This window comes from Quercus lobata, chromosome 3, assembly GCF_001633185.2.
Source record: "Quercus lobata isolate SW786 chromosome 3, ValleyOak3.0 Primary Assembly, whole genome shotgun sequence".
NCBI lineage: Eukaryota > Viridiplantae > Streptophyta > Magnoliopsida > Fagales > Fagaceae > Quercus > Quercus lobata.
In genome coordinates, this window is record NC_044906.1 from 68,103,910 (window position 1) to 68,122,716 (window position 18,807).

Consider the following 18,807-nt stretch of genomic DNA (forward strand, 5'->3'; position numbering starts at 1 on the left):
AACAAGCAAGCTGTTCAAAAAGGCGTCATCTTTTTGGTTGTGATCTTCATAGTGTCTCTGTTTGAGAGGAAAATTTGGTGGTATCTTTGAAAATTGTGAATTTGTGATTTGATGGGGACTGAGTGAGAGAGGGCGTATCTAAATTTGATAAGTTCATCTTTTTATTGTTTCCTGGATTTAGTTTAATCTTTTTAATAATGCTCCTTCAAAAATTGGACGTGTTTGGTGTGAAAATATTAAATATGTTGCATTTTACATGCCTTAGACTTATAGAATTTAAATTTCAAATATATACTGGTTTTTATATAATTGAAAGGTAAATGAAGAGCCTCTTAATCATGAAGCATGTGTTGTCTCGTGAGTTTACATTTCCTTGTCAATATCAGTAAGAAATTCGGCTAAACAAACATTGATAAAAATTATTGCACATTTCTTGAACTAAAATAATAAGTTGAAAATTTGTTTTGAACTAAAATAGTAAGTTGAAAGCATGATTTCACTTTTGAAATCGTGTCTTCAACTCACAATTTTTATTCAAAAAATAGGTGTATAACCGTGTGTGTAACAAATACTACTCAACAAATAATATTAGGATCTTCTCCATTTGTTTGTAAAATGAAGAATAACCGTGTGTGTAACAAATACTACTCAACAAATAATATTAGGATCTTCTCCATTTGTTTGTAAAATGAAGAATAACCATTTAATTTTTTACTAATCAAAATGTGTACATGATATCTTGTCATTTTTTAAGAAATCATTTAGGTGGATTGAGATTTTAAAATTTAAACACACATTTTTATATTTATAATTAAACATTTTACTCTTCTCCGATTAAAACAAAATAAAATTAAATAAATTAAATCTTTGTTATAAAACTAATCCTATAAAATAGCCTTCATTCGTGTAAAAAAAATAGTATTCCTCTGTTCTACTCAACACTAAATTAATAAATAAAGAAACATAAAAAAAATAGTAATGATAGTAATAAATAAAGAACCCCGACATAGCCGTTGCCGTTACAGAACAAAATGTGAGACAAAAGTTAAAACTTAGAATAAGCAATTTGACCGTTACAAAATCCTCATATTCAAATCCCTCAACATACTTCACCACTGACCAGTCAAAGACGCAAAAGCAGTTTCAGTCCACCACCCACTACCATCAAAAAAACAATGACAGAACTCGAAATGGCCGAAGAGCAAATGCAACAGCTCAGATCCAAAGCCAAGGAGCACCTCCTCAGAGAAGAATGGGAAGACTCCATACTTGCCTACTCTCACTTCATCAATCTTTGCCAAGACCAAATCTCAAACACCCAACATCACTTAGACCCAGAAAACCTTTCCAAGCTCCACAAATCTCTCTGCTTAGGGCTCTCAAATCGAGCAGAGGCACGGTCCAGACTGAGAGAATTTGATGAAGCATTGAAGGATTGTGAACAATCTTTGAAAATTGAGAGTACCCATTTCAAGACCCTGCTATGCAAAGGTAAGATTTTGCTAAATCTCAATAGGTACTCTATGGCTTTGGACTGTTTCAAGACTGCTCTTTTGGATCCTCAGGCTAATGAGAATGCTGAAAGCCTTAATGGGTATCTGGAGAAATGCAAAAAGCTCGAGTTTTTATCAAGGACCGGAGGCTTTGATCTCTCGGATTGGATTGTAAACAAGTATCGAGGAAAGTCCCCAGAACTAGCCGAGTACATTGGTGCTGTGCAGATAAGGAAATCTGTGATTAGTGGGCGTGGCCTCTTTGCAACAAAGAACATTGATGCTGGGACTTTGGTGTTGGTCACCAAAGCAATTGCCACAGAGAGAGGTATATTGCCTAGTGAAGATTCAGGTGAGAATGCCCAATTGGTTATGTGGAAGAATTTCATTGATAAAGTTACAAGTTCAATTGCAAAATGTCCTAGAACATGTTATTTGATTAATACATTGTCAATTGGCGAAGATGAGGACGTGTTAGAGGTTCCAGATATAAGTCTTTTTAGGCCTGAGGCTGAAGAGGAAAGAAGAGACTTGGATAAGAAGCTTGATATGGCTAGTATTCTAAACATCTTGGATGTGAATTCTCTGGTTGAAGATGCAGTTTCAGCCAAAGTTTTGGGGAGGAACAGTGATTATTATGGTGTTGGATTGTGGGTATTAGCTTCATTCATTAACCATGCTTGTAGTCCTAATGCAAGGCGTTTGCATGTAGGGGATTATGTGATGGTTCATGTTTCAAGGGATGTTAAGGCAGGTGAAGAGATTACATTTGCTTATCATGATGTGCTTTTGCCATTGGATAAGCGTAGAGAAATGTCAAACTCATGGGGGTTTCAATGTAATTGTAAGAGGTGCAAGTTTGAGGAGGAAATGAGTGAAAAGCAAGAGATTAGAGAAATTGAAATTGGCCTTGAAAGAGGGATAGATATGGGTGGTGCAGTGTACAGATTAGAGGAATGTATGAGGAGATGTGTAGTGAGGGGTAAGCAGAAAGGCTATTTGAGGGCATCCTATTGGTCTGCATATTCTGAGGCTTATGGTTCACAGAAGTCAATGAAGAGATGGGGACAGCGGATTCCAGCTGTGGACGTGGTGGTGGATAGTTTAGTTGAAGTAATGGGAAGTGATGAGAGGTTATTGAAGGCGTTGATCGAAGGATTGAATAAAAGTTCAGGGGTGTTGGACAAGGAGAGGGCTTTGAAGCTGGGAAGAGGAGTGTATGGAAAGGTGGTTAAGAAACAAGCATTAAGGACTCTACTTGAGATTGGCTTATTTTGACAAACCTATTATCTTTTCATTGTTAACAAAATCCATAGCAACACACAAGTTCTACTTTTTTTTTCTTTTTCCTGCCACTTTGATTTGTTTAATAGCTTCGAGTTATATTACCTCAAGGCTCAAGCTACAAGTCTATTCATTTTGTTCTTGCTAACAAAGCTACTTAGCTAGCTTCTGCTTTTTTCTTTTTTTTTTGGTTGTTGTTGTTGTTGTTGTTGTTGACATGTTGTTAACAAAACTATTTAGCTACACACAAGTTCCATTCAGTTTTCTTTCTGGTACCACTGATCTGTTTAATTGCTTCAATTCAGATTATACAAAGATATTGGCCTATTAACTAATACAAGTTCTATTCGTTTTTCTTTTTCTTAAAATGCATCGAGTTAGACCACCACCTCACCCTTTTAGTGTATTGGGCATTTTATGGTGTTTTGGCACAACAAAAAACACAAGATAATAGAGAAAATTTTCTATGATCAGCAAAAAGGAAAAACTCATAAAGCAAAATAAGCTTTCCCTCTTTGAAATTAATTTTTCCGAATGAAAGTTTGTTCATATAACTAAAAGAAATATTAATAATTTTCCAGCAAACTATAATTAGTTTCCGACTCACTTTCAAAATTAGACCCAAACATTGAAAAATAAGTTCGTTTTCCCAAATATGCTTTCCAAAGTTCATGCTATTTTCCAAATAAAAAATAAATAAATAAATTGTCGAAATAAACAGAAATTTGCTTTTCAAGGAGAAAGATTTCAAAAGTGTAGTTTGCTTGGTCAATAAGGTCATTGTGCCAAATCTAATCCATGCTCCAAGTAACCATAAAATTCTGGGTAATTAAGATTAATTGGCTAATTTCCTTTTTTTAGACAAGACCATCATATTGAGATCCATATGATTACAAACTTAACATCTATTATAACCTAACAAGTTGAGAAAATTAGAGGAAAATATACCATGTATCGGTTATATGTATCAAGAAAAATATACTTTACTTTCGAAGGATGACAAAAATGTCCCACCCTGCTCGACCCACGTTATCCATGTTCTCTATCATGTGGAATTTCCAACCCAAAGAGGAGATAGGACAAGGAATAGAACGAGTTTGTCTGCATCGTCTTGTGTGTGTGTATTATGTAATTCTCTCTTTACACCCTCTCTTCATACTCATTCAGATCTCTTTGTTCCCTCTTTGCATAGTCATTTTTTCTAAATGATATTTATTTCCTAGAACCAGTCACTTTTGCACCTAATTTTGTGCATAGATTTCAAAGTTAGGGTTATTTTCCCATTTAACACTACCATTAAATTTTATTTATTTATTTTTAAAAAATTTTCTTTTTAAAATTTGTTTTTGTGAACGAAAGTTTGTTCATATAATTATGTGAAATCAGAGGAAATCTTAATAATTTTCCATAAAACAACAAAATAAAATTTCAACTAATTTGCAAAATCAGCGTCACACACTAAAATACAAATCCTTTTATCAAAAAAGCTTTCCAAAGTCCATGCCATTTTCCAAAAATATTATTTTCTATTGAAATAACCGCAAATTTTCCTTTCTAGAAGAAGGATTTCATTAATTACGCAGGCTTAGTTAACCAAGTCAAGAAGGTTATTATGCCAAAGTTAGTCAATGTTCTTAAGTAATTATAAAATTCTCAAAAATTAAGATTAACCATCTAATTTTTCGGTCAAGTTTAATTAGCTAATTTTTTAGTGAAGACCAATAGAACCGGATCCATAAAATGGTGGAACTTAACATTTATTGTGTAATGAAGCCAACCCATACATACATAAAGACAGTAAAAATGCCCCATCTTGGCCCACCGTGCCCCAAAGAAGGGACAGGACAAGAGTTTGTATATATCTTTTATTTAATACATATTTAAATTACTTATTTATAGATATGGCAAAACGGGCGGGTCGGGTCGGGTCACTGGTCAAAAACGGGTCGTTTTAAGCGGATTGAAATCGGGTTCGGGTCAATCGGGTTGTGGGACGGGTCGGGTTGACCCATATTTTCACATGAAATTTTTTATTTTTTTATTTTTTTTATAAAGAAAACAATATATATTTGCCATTTGAATAGTTATGCAACATATTACTTGATGTAAAATGCATTATTTTGAATTCACTACTTATATCAAGAATAAACTCAGTTAAACTTATTAATATTTATTCAATAATTTTAAAATTATACAAATCCTAACATTGCTATCTAAAACAAAACAACACAAAGATAAGTAGAACAAATATACAAGTTTTATTTTTACACAATATCAACATTCCAAAAAAAAAAAAATATTACGAATGACTTATTGGATAACTCATTTAATAAAGAATAAAAACATATAAGAAAGTTGCAATTTTAAAAATTAATTTTATAATCTATTATCAATTGTGGTTGACACTCTATTTCAATTTGAGATATACATTAAAGTTTGATTGCTTACTTATTTATACCTAGTCTCTTTTATGAAGATCATATCATTGTTAAGCAACACACACTCTAGGAAATATCATAATTTATTTTGAAAAACTGTTTATTTTGAACATAAATGGTTAAAAAATAGATCTAAGCATTCATAATTTATGCTAATTTAATACTTTGGCTTTACTATTTTCACACTTGTGAATGTGTCTCACACATATTTACAATTTTAAATCTGTTTTTAACTTTACTGTAACCAGATTATCTTAGCATATACTTTACTATTTGATATCTAAAAATCTTTACTCATTACAGAATGCTCAACCATTTATTTTTCAATTAATTTACATGCAGTTATGTAAATGTATCAATTGTTTCCTTAAAACTCACAATAAACAATTAAACCAATATTGTCTTAATTTCACTATTTTTTTTACCCAAAAAAAAAAAAAGTTTTTAAAAAAATGGTTCGGGTTCGGGTCGCGGGTCGGGTTGACCCTCACAAAACACGGGTCGGGTCACGAGTCAACCCGTTTTTGTTTCAGGTCAAAAACAGGTTCGGGTCAGGTATTTTTCGGGTCGGATCATAAAATTCTGACCCGTTTTGCCATGTCTACTTATTTATATAACCCCTTTCTTTCTTCTCCCATGTCCATCCTATTAATATCGAATTCAACAAATTGAGAACTGAGAGGGTTGCAAAATGCCTCCACCCCAAGCCCTGACGGCCCCATCATGAAGGTGAAGGTGGACGAGACGGGAGATCACATCCTACAGTGTTGCCCTCACCATGAGTATGCACTCATGTTTGGGAGATTGGAGGCAACTGGGTTGGACTGTTTGAATACTAATAACACTGTTTTGCAATGATACTAATTGTGCGCATCTTTCTCATTTTTATTAGTAAAAAAAAGCAGTATAAACAAATGTTTCATTTTTATTTTTTGACAGGCATTAAAAGAAATCAAACAGAGGACAACTATCCAATTTGCAAACCAAAGCCCTGTAAGAATCTGTCCCCTTTCAAGGGCCATAATAAGGCAAGGTCATACTGAAATTCATTATCAAGAAAAAATGAAGACCCTTCTCCAATCTCAAATACCAGACATTCGCACCAGCTTATTGTAAAGAATGCGGTCATCCCTACCGGTGTTGCTCTCTAACAATGCACTTTGCACAAGTTCCTGATGCATGAGATACATTAGCTACCAGACAATCAACACAAAAATATCAAGCAAGGAATTAAAAATAAAAAATATGGACAAAACCCAAAAAGAATCAAATATGGAAGAGTAATTGAATAACAGATTTTTTCACCTTCACATCCCTGTGTGAGAGGAAATTCCCCAAGTTGTGGATGATCAACCTCATATCTTCAACCTGAAAGACAACAGTTGCTCCTTACCACACTAATCATCATGATATCACGCATATGAGAGAGAAAAAGTACAAATAAAATATTTACCCTAATGTAGCCAGCTCGATTTCGGTCAAAAAACCTAAAAGCCTGTTTCAAATTTGAAAACTAACATTAATATAATGACAAGTGCATGCAACAAATATGCTATAACAGAAATTGGGAAATAACAAAAGGGGGCAAAGAGTTCCCAAAAACATACTTGCAATAATTCTTTATCAATAGCAACCTCCGTCACGGCAGAAGTTTCTTTCTTAACAGTATCAGCGGAAGTTTCTTTCTTACCAGTATCAGCCTTTGAGTCTGTCTTTTCATTCCCATCAGACTTGAGCTCTGTCTCAGCAGCTTTTGGTTTCTCTTTCTCCTTCAAAGAGTCCTCTGCTTTATCTTTATCATTTCCTTCCACCTTTTCAGGTGCAGCATTCACATCAGTCTTCTCTTCTTTATTCACATTAGGTAAGTCATGATGCGTACCTGACTCCTCCATTTCTTCGTCCTCTTCAGGATCTTCCTCTGGATCTTCATCATCAGTTTCATCTTCCATCTTCACCACATCCTTTTCATTTTCCATCTTCACCACATCCGTTTCATCTTCCATCTTCACCTCATTAACATGATCAACAGATTTATCCTCCTCCTTGACCTTGGTTTTGTCATCATCTGGTTGAGCTGTGTTCAAGGTTTCAGACTTAATATCTTGCTCTTTCACAGGGAGATCACTGGTCTTTGCTCGCTTCACCGGTGATTTTTTATCCTTTTCCTTTTCTTGAATTTCATCCCGTTGCCTCTTACGTTGATTTCTTTTTGTCACAAATTTTACACGTAGTTTCTGCACACGCGCACACCCAAAAAATAAGCATGTAAATGAGGATGCCTCAGTAAAGGAAGCCAGTAATATGCATATTGACATAGTCCATAACAAACCTGCAGAAATGTTAAAATACGACTACCCATCTGATATTGAAGCATTTCATACAACGATTCAGCAAATAATGACAACTGCAAGAAACATGAAACACAGTGAGGAAGAAACAACAAGCTATAATCTTGCTAGTTATACGAGGTCAGACAGAGAGAGAGACAGCATATAAGAGAAATGGATGAAGCAGGAGAACAAACCTCAAACGTTGATTCTTGCATGTCCTTGTCAGTATAATCCAGGAGTGAATCCAGTGAAAGTGACAATGAACGAAGCTGTAATGGAAGATTCATAGTTAGACAAGGAGTAAAAACAAGCAACATTAGATGGGATGAACATACAGAATATATTTGACTATGTACATTATGCCGTGTAGGATGGCAAAAACCTACTTTGGATTCCTTGCTCCATTTGGTTTGTAAAATCAATCCAGGGTGTCGAGGAGGTTCTTCAGGCTTTCTCTTTTCTTTCAAATCTTTATTTGATTTGTTTCTAGAGTCATCTTTTCCATCATTTTCTTTTCTCACTTTCTCATCTTTAGATTTATCCCCATCTTTTAATTTTCCCTTCTTGACATCAGTTTGAGGAACTTTCTTCTTGTCAGCATCAGTCTCCACTTTAGGCACCACGCCACTTTTCTCACCAGTTTTTCTTTCATCCTCCTCCTTATCATCCTTGTCAGCCTTTATCTCTGTTTTGCTTGAATCGCCATCTCCTTGCTTCTTAGTGGCAACTGTTTTGGAGTCAGTCTTGGGAACTGTTTTCTTTTCAGATCTTTTGACCTCACTGACCAGATTTTCAGCATCTGCTGCCTGCCTCTCTGTGTTTTTGGTTTCATGCACTGGCTGAACTACCTTTATTTCATCCCCATCAGCATCTTTCTTAGTTCCAGGAACCCCATCACTGGATTCCAAACCAGGGACCTTTTTTTTAGCTATCCTCTTAATTATTTTTTTCTTCACAGTTGTTTTTACACTGGTACCTTCCACAACTGCAGCACTGCTTGGATCTGAATTATCCTTTGGTATATCTTCAGTACCTTCATTCTGAGCAGTTTTTCCTGCTGGAACCTTTTTTACCACCTTTTTTCTTACAAATGTCTTAGCAGGAGTAACTGACTTATCCTGTTGATCAGGTATCTCTGAGTTTGCGTTCTTCTGTCCATTATCCTTCTCATCCAGCTTGTCATTTTGTTTGCTGGCACTACTACCAGCTGTCTTATCAACAACCTTCTGCTTGACAATCTTCTTTATGATCTTCTTCTTCCCAGGCTTCACGCTGCCACTTGTCTGAGCAACAGCAGATTCATCCGGTTCCTTTTTCTCCACATTCTTGATTTCCTCGCCTGTTTCAGCCCCATCTTTTTTCTCAACAATTTTGTTATTCCCATCACCCTTTTCTTCAGCTGTAGTAATCCCTTTCACACCATTTCCATTTTTCTCCTTTTTGTTAGAATCTTCTGATTGTCCAGAGGATGTGGACTCTTTCTTTTTTTCTGATTTGTCTAGTCTTTTGACATCTTTTGAGGAATCCTTTTCCTTATCTAAATTACAACACCCCCAAAAAAAAGAAATCAATTTGATAACTGATGACTAACATAAGAAGTAGATATCAAATAAAATGAGACCATGCACAGCAAGTTACCTTTCAGCCCATCTTTCTTCTCTCTAGACCTCTGAAAAGAATACAGCATTATATTAGTAAGAAGAAAGCAGCAAATCCAAAAGACCTAGGCAAGAATAAACATGATTGCCAAACGTTGAGCGCTAATGTTGCTCTAAATAGAAACAGAATGTTAAATAATAGATAACCCCATGTAATTGGTATTAAGACTTTAATGGGACGAATTCAGCAATGTTGTGTCCAGAATCTAAAGATATTTTGAACAACCCATTTTCAATTACATGCCCATATCATGATTGCCAGATATCAAAGTGCATTAGTAACAACATTTTCAACAACTGAATTTGACCTGCACTCAATCTCAGAACAGATATCTGTCCATGTATCTACATACGTGCATAACTACATGCACATATTTTGTGTTTGCCTCTGCCAGTGTGTGAATTAGATGTCTTTTGGCAACGAACTTGAGCATGAGTAAAACTGATCAAAAAAAGCTTCAAACAATATAGCAACAAACCTCTTTTTTCAAAGAAAGTTGGCGCTCTCTCTCTGCAACAGCCTTCTTGTGAGCAAGCCATTGGTCTTTCCATGCATCCAAAGAGGGGAGACATTCAGACAAATCTGGAACAAACAGTACAGTGACCTCCTTATGGCTAAAAAGTCCATCCTTGCCAAGTCTGTCATAGTGTATCTGCAAACACCAAGTAGAATTAAAAATTAACTTTCTGGATCCAGTAAACACACGCACGTAACCAAAAACAAAATCTTTAACTACAACCTAGAAACATCAAAAGAGTTCAAAAATGCTACATATTGCACTGTCTCATCTGCATCATAACCAAAAAATAAAAATAGAAAAACGATTTTTTGTTTTTTTTGTTTTTTTGGTCAACAAAGATGATACCTAAAAAGTTATAAACAAGGAGTCTGAACCTTTTCAGTAAAATATTACATATTGAAGTAGCCAAGACTCCAAAAAAAAGGGGGATAAGCTACCAAACCTCTTCCAGACCCCATAAAAGTGGAAGTTTTGTACAGTGGGTACAAATTTGTTTTTGGAAGTAGCCAAGAATATAGATGTGAATGTAATGTTTGGGGAAATATCTCTGTTAGTGAAAATATAGGTAGGCTAATTTAATGATTTAGTGTATGTTTTGACAACTAAATCATCTTATAATTCATAAAACTAAGATCTCAATAAGAAAAAAAATCAAACATAAAGCAGAAGCTTGAAGAAATTCATTCCAAAGTCAGCCACCTTAGATAACCCAAAAGGCCTACTGAAATAAGCTATAAAAGCCACAACGAGTATGCTCACTGTTGTAACAAAAATTCAAAGAAACTGAAGAGGTCCTAATAAATGTAACAATCATCAAAAGAAAGTCCTACCTCAAGAAAACGATTCCAATGACGGCAGTTCTGTAAATCAAGTTGAGTGACATCTTTTGCATATCTACAAAGTAAAAATAACTTCAGGTCATTTGAAAAACATCATTTCTAGACATCCTCTACAACAAATATCAGACAGCACAAACCTATGGACTGTTTGAATTAAAGAGGTATCATCAACTGATGGGTCAACACCATCAGCAGGATTCCATTGACCACCAATTGTCATGAAAGACTGGTCCTTTTTAAGCAAGGCAAACCGGAGGATATTGCAAATGTGGGGTATGCGATCATCAGAACTTTTTTCAGATGACAGCTCCTCCAGAGCATTCTTGCTAAGTCCGCTCATCAAAATCATCTGAACCAAGAAGACAAAGAAACCTTAAGTAATCATAACAAACTTTAATACAATTCATCATCCAACAGCAGCTTTAAAATAATAAAATGGTGACAAAGCACATAAATAATGGATCCATCATGATAAAACATATGATAAGGGGACCCTCATCCCTCTTCCTATGGGCTCTCCCACACTTTTGGGGATCCTGAACATGTAAAACTTAACTGTGCATTCCACTGATAAAATTTCAGCAAAAAAAATGCTCAAATGGACCCACAAAACCATGCACTCTAATCAAAATTAGTAGATCTAACAAATACTTTTTGATTAAGAAAGATCAAATTTTTTATCAATCTCACATGAGGCATGAGGGCTTTGAATGTTTTACTTCACCCCAAATTGTTTCTTCTTTTCTAGTTCATTAGCGAGTTTTTGCCCCAAGTGGAACCAAAGGGGAATTGAACTAGTGACCATCGGTTCATGAAGCGTTATACCCAAAATTGTACCACCCCATGGGGCTTACCTTGCCCCAAACTATTATAAGTCATGCAAAATCTTTGCTAAAGGGAGAGAATTCATGACAACCTATCTTGTAAGAGACCTCATGATAATTTTTTTTTCCTTTGTGTAGCCAACCATGCTTTAACATTTTCATCATAAAGCAGCAAACACTCGGTTCTCATATGATTTAAAAGCACAATTAGTTAATCACCAGCAAGTAGCAACAAGTCCACAATGCCCAAGAATATGAAAAACAACCAATTTATGGGCTTACAACTTCCTCATACGATATAATTATTATTAGAATAACTTAAAATCTTAGGTACTCAGGTCTAAGCTACTGTGGGCAGTTATTATTGATTCCAAAAGCTGGCAGAACCTTAACAGCATCAATGGAATAAATTGTCCACTGCACAGTGCATTATCTTTAATTGAAACAAGTATAGTTTTATAATTTTAAATTTAAAAATGCATTGTCTTTTATTGAAACAAATATAGTTCTATAATTTTAAATTTAAAAATGATTTACCTTTGCCTTCCACACTATATTTCCATGTTCTGATTTCGTAGGTGCTTCAGCCAAAAGCTCAGCAGATGGCTCTTTCAGCTCAGTTGCCTTCTCTTCTTCAACAAAATCATGCTCAAAACTGCTCCACTCAACAATGTATATAAAAAAATAAAAAATAAAAACCTTATCTTTCCCTTCTTTCAAAAAAAAGTAATACAACAAACATCCATTTGGTTTTGAGAAGTGAAGAAACATAGAATATTAGAAATCACAAAACTAGTTAAAGTTCAAATACTTGTTCTGAGATGCAATATTTTTTTTTTTTTTTTTTTTTGCCCAGAAACTGGACCAAACTTTTAGAAAAACAAGTAAAAGGTTGTTTTACTACTTTTCTTTCTTGTACATATTTTTATGCTATTTCATTCATCTTGCATGAACTAGTCTTTTTCAATAAAATTTTTCTGACTTGAAAAACCATTAAAATCACAAACTGCCACTTGCACCAAAAAAAATTAAAGGTACAAAAGCATATGCTGGATAAGCATAAGATAATCTTTGCAAAAACCATTGAAGTAACAGCATAAAAGAGCGGCACCTGACAGGAGTGTTGATGGAAAGTCTAAGATTCTCCTTTGGCCAGTTCACAATAGCCTAAAAAAATAAAACACCACATTAAGGCAATTATTCAACTATCTACTTGACATCTTTAAAATAAACGATAAAGACTAACCTTTGAAAATTCTGGGGACACAAAGAGTCTAGGATATCTCTTATCAAGTGACAAATAATCCCTCTCAACATCTACCAAACTGAATGAGTGAACCTGCAAATAGACAGCATTCATCACTGAAAGGAATGAAATACATGTACATGCCTGGTTTCAGAAAAACATTGCAGCATGCACCAAATACATAGTTCTTAACAGGGAGGGAAAAAAAAAATCTCATGATCTTCTTTCGTGTTTCAAAATTCAAATCAGTTCTTCCATAAAAAGGAGTACTTCCAAAATTGAAATTGCTATTGATAAACATCGACCATCAGGTAAGAATAAAATAAATCATACATGCAAGTCTACTGGATTTAACATAAGGCCAAGGTCATAAATCCTAGAAAAGAGGTATGCAGCACTTTCTCCATAAAAGCACGTATAAATCAATCCGATGCACCAAACGAAAGACCAAAAGATTGAAGGGAGAGATATTGTAAGAATGGAGAGTAGATAAGGAACAAGAAGCCAAAAGAAAACCCCAGATCTAAACATTCCCAACCAGAGCTAAAAGATCAACAGGAGGAAACATGGAAGGAAAAAGGCCCAAATTCATAGCAATACAAGGAATAGTCAAGAGTGAGAAAACTCCCCAGAAGTAAAATCTGCATCCCAGAGCGAAAGACAAGAGAGCAATATGAAAAGAGTAAAGCCACAACTAAGAGCAATAACAGGAAGCAACAAGAATGAACCCAATGAAGCCCTCAACTCCACATCCCCACAGGAAAAACAGCAGATCCTTGAAGAGGAATATTCTCATTATCATTAAATGTCTTAAGCTCTTTACTAGTTTTTTTTTTTTTTTTTTTTTACCTTGCAGACATATTCTCTCCTTTTTTCTTTAACAGGTGAATGATGCCTTCAGCATAAGAGAACACCAAGTTAGTTACAAGGGCTGCAAGATACACAAGCAGCTATATATTCAGAACTTGAGCAGGACGCAAAATAAAACATCAAGATCCACCTATGTAAAGCATCATGATGTGGGGAATCTCGTCGCAAAGATTTCCCCTCCTTCACCGAAGAGGAACCACGGCGGTCCCTAGAGACTCTTGCTGGAGTTCGATCACGCCTGGCTTCAAGTCCACGTTTGCGCTCTCGTTCTCTCTCCTTCTCCCGTCGTTCCAACATGCGTTCCCTTTCACGCTCTCTTTCTCGTTCTCGTTCCCGTTCACGTTCCCGTTCCTTCTCCCTTTCTCTGTCTCTATCTCTCTCACGCAAACGCTCCCTACGCCGCTCCTCCTCCCTTAGCTCGAACTCTCTAAGGTAAGCAGCCCTGTCATCCTTGTGATCCTCAATTCTTGGATGACCACCACGTGATGACACACTGCTTGGATAATCCAATTCAAGAGATGTGCCATGAAGCCCTTTTCCAGTGGCATAGTCCCTACCAGGAGGCAGACTCACTCCATAACCAGGATTTGAAGAACTCTGTGCATACATGAGATCTTCCGCATTTCTCCGTGGAGCTGCCCCTAATATCGATGGAGCTTGTTGTCCACTATACGAAGAAGCACTAAGCATTGATAAACTGCGAGGATCAGCATCCATCCTTCCTCCATAAGAGAGAAGATCTTGGGTGGGATGACGACTTGCAGTACTTCTTGCTGCAAGATAATCTGCTTGTCTGCCAGAAATGTGTTGCTACTCAGTGTTGTAAGGAATATATTATTATCTTATATAGCTGTGCATAGACTATCACCATTGAGAGTAAACCCACTTCATTAAACAAAGTTAAGGATGACCTTGACCCTTCATTATTGGGAAAAGGATATAATTTATAAAGTGATTATAGTTGCTACAAAGAGGAAATTCATTTGAACAAATCTTATGGCTACCATATATCAGTCAGAAAGCTAAGAGTACCTGGCACTCCCATCCAGAGATGCAGATTGCAGTGATTGAGCTTTTAACAATTGTTCTTGTCGAAGCAATGCCTGATCAATGCGATCATACATCTCATTCTGTTGATTTAGATAACAAAAACAAAGATCATTATCATTATTTACACATGCACAAACAATAAGTAAAAATTTCATATTTCATTAAATAAAAATACTAAGAAAAACAAGCAGAAACTAACAGATTTGTTGAAACAATGACAAAAGGCATTACCTGATGTTGACTAAAACCAACAGAATCAGCATATCGCCCAGTTGGTTCACTTTGCAAGTCCCTACCAACATAGGCACTCTGTCGTTCACCATATTGTCGTCTGTCTAATTTAGAATAATCTGGAACCTTCTCAGCATATAATTGATCACCTTTGTGACTATATCCATGGCCTGAGGAGGAGACATAGTCAGTCGATGCAAATTTAGGTGAATCTTGTATAGCCGAGGCATAGCCACCACGACCTTCCAAAGCTGACGATCCAGCACCTTTCACATTCAATGCTGCAACCTACATAGAGAAAGATTCTGCACGTATTAGCATCACACCAGATGATTCACTCAAAATTTCAACAGCTAATAAAGCCAAGACTTGGATGAGTGAACCCAATGTAGTCAAAGGCAAAAGACGACCTTAAGGCACTAAGGCCTTGTATTGCCCAAGGCGAGAGGTGCCAAAAAGGCCCTAGCCCAAGTGAAGCAAGGCGCTAAATTCTAAATATAATTTTTAGTTTTTTACATATTTATAGCATAAATATATATATATATATATATATTAATGTACTGAAAATTATAATCAAGCAACTCTACTTTGTTCCTGATTGATAGGAAAACTAGTTTTTGGGTTGAATTCCAACAGATCCCCCCCCCCCAAAAAAAAAAAAAGTTAAAAAGAGAGAGTAGTAAAGGGAAAAAAAAAGAAACAGAGGAGAGTTGCGATAAGAGAGTAGTGGGGGGAAAAACTGACAGAGGAGAGCTATCAGGGAAAGAAAGAGACAAAGCAGAGCTGCCATGAGAGAGGAGTAAAGACAAACAAAAACAGAAAGAAAAGAGAGAGGAGGTAAAGAGAGGTAAGACTGTAAGAGAGTAAAAAACGAAAGTAAAAAAGTAAGCTTTTTAAATGTAGAAATAGATTAATGTAATAAAAAATAAAAATAAAACTCAGTTTGTTGGGTGGCCAGTAACTGTTGTACTGTCCGAAACCTGTGTGCATATGTTGTTTTTTTTAATATATTTGTGGTTCCTAAAGGCTAATATTTGCTTTGCCTTTTTTTAAATATTTGTGGGTGCCAACTCATACCCCATTATGTCACTAAAAGACAAAGCTGAGATACAAATATCACTTTGTTTTTAACGAAATCATCACTTTGTTTTCAAAGGAACCGAGTATTAACACCAAATAAATAAAAATTAAAAAAAAAAAACAAAAACTTGAAACTTTGAAAGTGGTGGAGGCGTCCAAGGCTCTCGCCTAGTGCCTGGAAAATGTGTTCAAAGTGAGCACCTCACCAAAGGCACCTTGCCTCAGTGACTTAGAGGCACTTTTATGCCACCTCGCCTCGCTTGAGCACCTAAGTGATCACTTGAAACACCTTTGACTACATGGAGTGAACCACCGAACAGCTTACAAATGATTATTGCGAAGTTGTCAAGATGCAAGCAATCAATGAGATGTAACTTGATGTTATGTGCAATATGAAATTATAGTGTTCTGAGACTTTAACTAGTCTATGGCTTAGGGACATACTTGACGGGATATAAACACAGGCGGAAAAGAGATTCCCTACTAATGCTTTATTGGAAGCATATAGTCAATAAGAATTACATGGGGCATCAAGGTCATAGGACAGATTAATGTTTTTATCATACTGAATTTTGATCTGAGCATCATTGCTTGGGCATCAATGTCATAAGACAGTTGAATAAAACAAATTATAAACTCCTTGGAAGCAGACAGATGAGAAACTCAACGCAACAGGCAAGTAAAATGGCTAGGATGAGGTTTTGTTGAGCCACTATGAGGTGAGGCAAGGTAATGAGAAGCGCACACACACACATATTTTAAAAGTAAACCATTCACCTGCTGAGCACCACTTAAAGCAGCCGAACCATACACAGAGCTATACTGTCCCCCATAGTGAGCCGCAGTTGAAGTATGAGGTCTATACCCACCAACATCAGCTTCCTGAGAGCCAACCAACATTGATGAATGCCGAGCAGCCAATGAATGCTGAGAACCCCCATCAGGGCCTCCAACAGTACTGCCAGAGTAAGCAGCTCCCAACTACAAAATGCAATAAATAAGGATAAATGAGACCGCCACTCTATCAACAGAGACCAGGCACATTACACATGCCCATGTGACACCACCACCTCAAAGTTTAGACACAACAAAAATAGCTCTATATATACCGACATTTGTTATGAAGGCAGTTAAAGAACTACCTTAAAATGGCTTCTAAGGGTACAATATACTCATAAAACCATTTTCTTGTAACTACATCATTATAGCAAGTGAATGTACAATCTTTTTAAAGAGTCCAAACAAGAACTTCTAAATTACAAAATGGTTGCCCATGTAGAGTGAAGCATTCTACGCAATCAAAATAAAAACCAGTAACAAACAGAAATAAAATAAAATAAAAACTAAATTTTTTTATTTGGAAAAAAAATATTTCCTTGATAAATAAGAACCACTATTGAAATGGAGATACCGGCATTTATTATTGAGGCAGTTAAAGAACTTCCTTAAAATGGCCTCTAAAGGTACAACATACTCATAACCATTTCCTTGTAATTCCATCATTATAGCAAGTAAAAGTACACTCTTTTTTAAGAGTCTGAACAAGAACTTCTAGATTACAAAATGGTTGCCCATATAGAGTGAAGCATACTACACAATCAAAATCAAACCCGGTAACAAACAGCCAAAAAAAAAAAATTCTTTCCTTGAAAAATAACAACCACTATTGAAATGGAGATACCGGCATTTGTTATTGAGGCAGTTAAAGAACTACCTTAAAGGTACAATATACTCATAACCATTTACTAGTAATTCCATCATTATAGCAAGTAAAAGTGCACTCTTTTTTAATAGTCCGAACAAGAACTTCTAAATTACAAAATGGTTGCCCATATAGAGTGAAGCATTCTACACAATCCAAATTGAACCCGGTAATAATCATTATTGAAATGGAGATATAAACACAAAGTTTTCCTAAAAAATATACAATCTAAACAATATAGAGGGTCTATAAGGCCTACAATTAAATGGGTATTACTAGTTCCAATAATACATAAACACTTGAACAATGATCTCAAAAAACACAAATTCAGCTCGATAACCAATACCGCCATACCATTAAATATACAATTATTCCTATCCCTCCATATTTCCCACATTACACATACAAAAATTCTTGTTCAAAACACAGCTAAAGATAAAGTTTTTCGCTTTGATTAACAGAAAAGAAACTTACACTAGCGCCATACGCAGCCGATTGAGCCGCATACGATTGCTGCCCAAACGCATTGCTCCCTCTCGAGGAGTACATGGTTCTTTCACAAACACACACAGAAATAATTTACCAAATAAATATTAACCTGCATTAAAAATTTGCACCAAATTAAACAAATATTAAAGAACAAAAATTTCCTGATTCTTTCATAATCGGATTTCAAAGAAAGCAAAAAAATAAATCCAAATCGAAACTGAACAAAAAATAAAAATTTGTGCTTTGCAATTGATAGATGAATTGCAGTGTGAAATTACCAAAGCGGAAGATATGGAAAGCGAAACCCTAACGAAGATTGGTGGTGATGGAGCTTACCGAAGATAATCGAAGATGAATTTTTTTTTGTGTGTGTTCGAGGTTCGAGTAATCGAAAACCCTAATTCTCAGAGAAGAGAGAAAACGATGGCTCGGAAAAGACTAATATTATAAGAGAATGAATGAATGGATGAATGAGAGTGAGAGTGAGGTGTAAATACGTGTAGAAAATATCGTTTGGGCGTTTTGTGGGCTTTTCTAAAGAGAGATTCATTGGGATGGAAATTTGGCCCAAACTGATATCTCAAAAGATTTGACTTGGGCCGAAGGGTTTTTTTTTTTTTTTTTTTTAATTATGGAAGTGAAAGGGGCTTATAAGCCCTAAGGGTCTGTATGATTCGATGTGACCGGTGTTGGGAGAGGTTTTTGCGCCGCGTCGACCTTGTTGGTTTTCGTGAAGTTCAAATTGTTGAAAC

The 18,807-nt window shown here is 35.7% G+C and overlaps 2 protein-coding genes across 3 annotated transcripts; one reads left to right on the plus strand and one right to left on the minus strand.

The window, feature by feature from the left end:
- Window positions 1-1,082: 1,082 nt before the first annotated feature.
- On the plus strand, window positions 1,083-3,096 carry LOC115981641. Its single transcript, XM_031103925.1, has one exon. It carries the CDS (start codon window positions 1,176-1,178, stop codon window positions 2,769-2,771), a length of 1,596 nt encoding a protein of 531 aa, XP_030959785.1. The 5' UTR covers window positions 1,083-1,175; the 3' UTR covers window positions 2,772-3,096.
- A 3,024-nt stretch (window positions 3,097-6,120) lies between these two features.
- LOC115978690 (protein SHORT ROOT IN SALT MEDIUM 1) lies at window positions 6,121-18,521 on the minus strand. 2 transcript variants are annotated; one of them, XM_031100537.1, is made up of 21 exons: window positions 18,392-18,521; window positions 18,041-18,164; window positions 16,642-16,845; window positions 14,785-15,072; window positions 14,536-14,633; window positions 13,634-14,296; window positions 13,483-13,528; window positions 12,634-12,726; window positions 12,499-12,554; window positions 11,925-12,042; window positions 10,701-10,912; window positions 10,555-10,618; window positions 9,683-9,856; window positions 9,184-9,214; window positions 7,932-9,082; window positions 7,740-7,814; window positions 7,545-7,619; window positions 6,823-7,449; window positions 6,669-6,710; window positions 6,521-6,583; window positions 6,121-6,387 (listed from the first exon to the last, which is right to left on the minus strand). In XM_031100537.1, the coding sequence occupies exons 2-21, from the start codon at window positions 18,113-18,115 to the stop codon at window positions 6,298-6,300; spliced, it is 4,245 nt and encodes a 1,414-aa protein (XP_030956397.1). In that variant the 5' UTR covers window positions 18,116-18,164; window positions 18,392-18,521; the 3' UTR covers window positions 6,121-6,297. The 2 variants fall into 2 exon arrangements, with proteins under 2 accessions (XP_030956397.1, XP_030956398.1); XM_031100538.1 differs by having other exon boundaries at window positions 18,334-18,518.
- Between the last annotated feature and the right edge of the window lie 286 nt (window positions 18,522-18,807).

What these genes read in the sequence shown, in the direction of transcription:
- LOC115978690 (XM_031100537.1), bottom strand. Translation starts at nt 18,115, where the DNA reads ATGTACTCCTCGAGAGGGAGCAATGCGTTTGGGCAGCAATCGTATGCG. An exon ending in CATCATGATGCTTTACATAG is followed by an intron (nt 13,529 to 13,633) that starts GTGGATCTTGAT and finishes CTTATGCTGAAG; the next exon opens with GCATCATTCACCTGTTAAAG. An exon ending in TTGATAAAGAATTATTGCAA is followed by an intron (nt 6,711 to 6,822) that starts GTATGTTTTTGG and finishes AATTTGAAACAG; the next exon opens with GCTTTTAGGTTTTTTGACCG.
- LOC115981641 (XM_031103925.1), top strand. Translation starts at nt 1,176, where the DNA reads ATGACAGAACTCGAAATGGCCGAAGAGCAAATGCAACAGCTCAGATCC.